The sequence below is a fragment of the Babylonia areolata genome, chromosome 16, assembly GCF_041734735.1.
Source record: "Babylonia areolata isolate BAREFJ2019XMU chromosome 16, ASM4173473v1, whole genome shotgun sequence".
In the NCBI taxonomy this organism is placed as follows: Eukaryota; Metazoa; Mollusca; class Gastropoda; order Neogastropoda; family Buccinidae; genus Babylonia; species Babylonia areolata.
Genome location: NC_134891.1, coordinates 20,422,916 through 20,425,415, shown reverse-complemented (window position 1 = coordinate 20,425,415; position 2,500 = coordinate 20,422,916). Strand labels below are relative to the sequence as shown.

Genomic DNA, 2,500 nt, shown 5'->3' with positions numbered 1-2,500 from the left:
GAGGCTAAACAATTCCAATCAAAACCAGAAACACGAGAATGAAGCTGCCTTGTTCAACAAATTTACGATTCTCTCGAAAACCACTGTCCCATTTTTCAGTTTTAAACTACAGCGATATAGAAGCATCATCTAACGAACAAGAAAAAAGAAAAAAAGAAAAGAATGCAAACAACTCTGAAGCTAAACCAGTGAATCAATAAATGATAAGCAAGTCGCAACTGAAACGACAAATCACACTCAGTCAACCAGTTAGAAGAGACAAAACCAGCGATACTCACATAAACCAGACTCCACACCAGGGCACAGATCACCCGTGGTGTTGTCATGATGCTTACTCAAGGGAAACAAACCAGTGTAGGGTCCGAAACGAAGCAGACGACGAGACTGCGAATGTCGCCATCTTTTATACAGCTTCGGTTGAAACTCGACACCGCTTGCATCAACTAACTGTGATGTCAGTCTCACTTTTATCACTAAAAGGGGGTTACAGGTTGGTCACCGTGTTTCTGGGTACCACATACATTTCCAATATCTTTTTCTGTTTTACGAAATAGAAAATCCTGTGTATGACGGTTGCTTTATTACAGTGTGTTCTGTGTCTTGAAATGTAATTCTGAAAGTAATAAAACAACATTTTAAACAAATTTCGTAGTGATTCCTAACCAGAACCCAGTCACAAAACAAAATGGACTTTCCCAAACTGCGTCAAGAGCTGATTCCAAAGTGCAAGGCGAAAACGCAGAAAAGCATCATCTGTCCTGATCTGTATCAGCCAGGCATGATATAATCCTTATGGAAACCTCACGTGTTGTGATTGCTAAATATCATATTCTGTCAATATTCCGGAAGGTCAAATGTTATCTGCGACGCAGGATGCATGACCTTGATTAATTAATGATAATGATAATTAAATCATATCATGATTGGCACCAGTACCAAGGAACTGGCCAGGAGGAGAGCACTTTGACAGGAATTCCCTCGGTACTGTTGGGTTACTGTTCTTGTTTCTCAACGGGGTGAGAATCTGATCGGGTTTGGATTAGTGTTAGTGTCCAGCGTTTTGTTTTTCATTCTGTTCTATGAATCTTTACGTTTGTACCAGGGTTATTGCTACGTTTGGATTTGGAGTGTGCAAAAATTTCATCCAGCCGAGAGGAAAAATAGGTCCGGACTCTCATTGTTATCGGTGGTTGTTTCTTCTCCTCCTCCTCGTTGGTTTTGTTCTTCTTGCTTATAGTCCAGTCGACCGCACGGGCCCATATCAGGACTGTCAAACCATACAAATGCTCAACAGCGTCAGCACAAAACTGTCACATCTAAAACAAAGAAACAAACAAAAACCCAACCCACCACACTAAGACAAACCCACAAAACACAGTTAATGACACAGTATCCCAACCATTTAGCTCCCAATGGCAAATAAGACTGGGTCATGCTGAGGACACCAGCCATTCCGCTTAATTTATCATCCCCAGATTACAAAAAATCGTAAAAAAGAAAAAAAAACACGACAATAATTCAAAGCCAAACAAAAAATACATAAAAGGCCATATAGGCAAATAATACTGCAGAATGGGCAGCTAGTTCCGATCCCAGTGTTTACATCTCACTACCTAATCGCCAGAGCAAGACAGCACAGATAGGACATCAGAGACTGCGAGAAAGAGAAAAAAAAAAGTGTCAAGGCTTGCTTGAAAAAACAAAGGGGAATGGACTGGGAAGGCAGAAAGAGGAGACAACAGTGAAGAAAGGAAAAAAGCAGAAACATGGAGAGCAATAAAAAAAAAAAAAGGAGGAAATTTCTAGCACAGAATTTCCAGAAGGCGGGGATGCTATTTATACTGAAAGACCCCCGACATCCCCATCCACTTCCCGGAAGGAGTTCTATATAATGTCCCATGCTGTATACAGGTGATTATAGGCATCTAGCTAAAATATCAATTTTCACATTTGAATGTCATCTTTCCTATCCGAAAACGGAGTGTGGCTGCCTAATGGCGGGGTAAAAACGGTCATACACGTAAAAGCCCACTCATGTACATACGAGTGAACGTGGGAATTGCAGGCCACGAACGAAGAAGAAGAAGAAGAAGAAGAATGTCATCTTTTAAAAGTGAATCAACAAAGAAAGTAGGTGGATGGGATGGGTGGTTGTGAGGTGAACTCGAAGAAACCGGATTGACGGAGGAAACCGGATTGACGGAGGAAACCGGATTGACGGAGGAAACCGGATTGACGGAGAGTGGAATCTAAGGTGAAGTATGAAACATAAGTTGTATGAAAGAAAATTATGTCCACCGTAAGTCACCGCCCCCCACCTCCCTCTCTCTGTGTCTGTCTGTCTGTCTGTCTCTGATTGGCGGAGGGTGGAAACTAAGGTGAAGTATGAAAGAGATAGAAGTATGACGAAAGAAAATTAGGTCCACCGTAAGTGACCCCCCTCCTCCCCTCTCTGTCTGTCTGTCTGTCTGTTCCTCTTAAAATGCATGTTGATCACAGC

At 41.9% G+C, this 2,500-nt stretch overlaps 1 protein-coding gene across 1 annotated transcript in view; it reads right to left on the bottom strand.

The window, feature by feature from the left end:
* The window catches only part of LOC143291221 (hemocyanin 2-like), a 52,585-nt gene extending 52,188 nt beyond the window's left edge, over nucleotides 1-397 (bottom strand). Inside the window, exon 1 of the mRNA XM_076600988.1 lies at nucleotides 279-397. Coding sequence (XP_076457103.1) covers nucleotides 279-326 — 48 coding nt within the window. The 5' untranslated portion in view covers nucleotides 327-397. The remainder of the gene's footprint in view (nucleotides 1-278) is intronic.
* Between the last annotated feature and the right edge of the window lie 2,103 nt (nucleotides 398-2,500).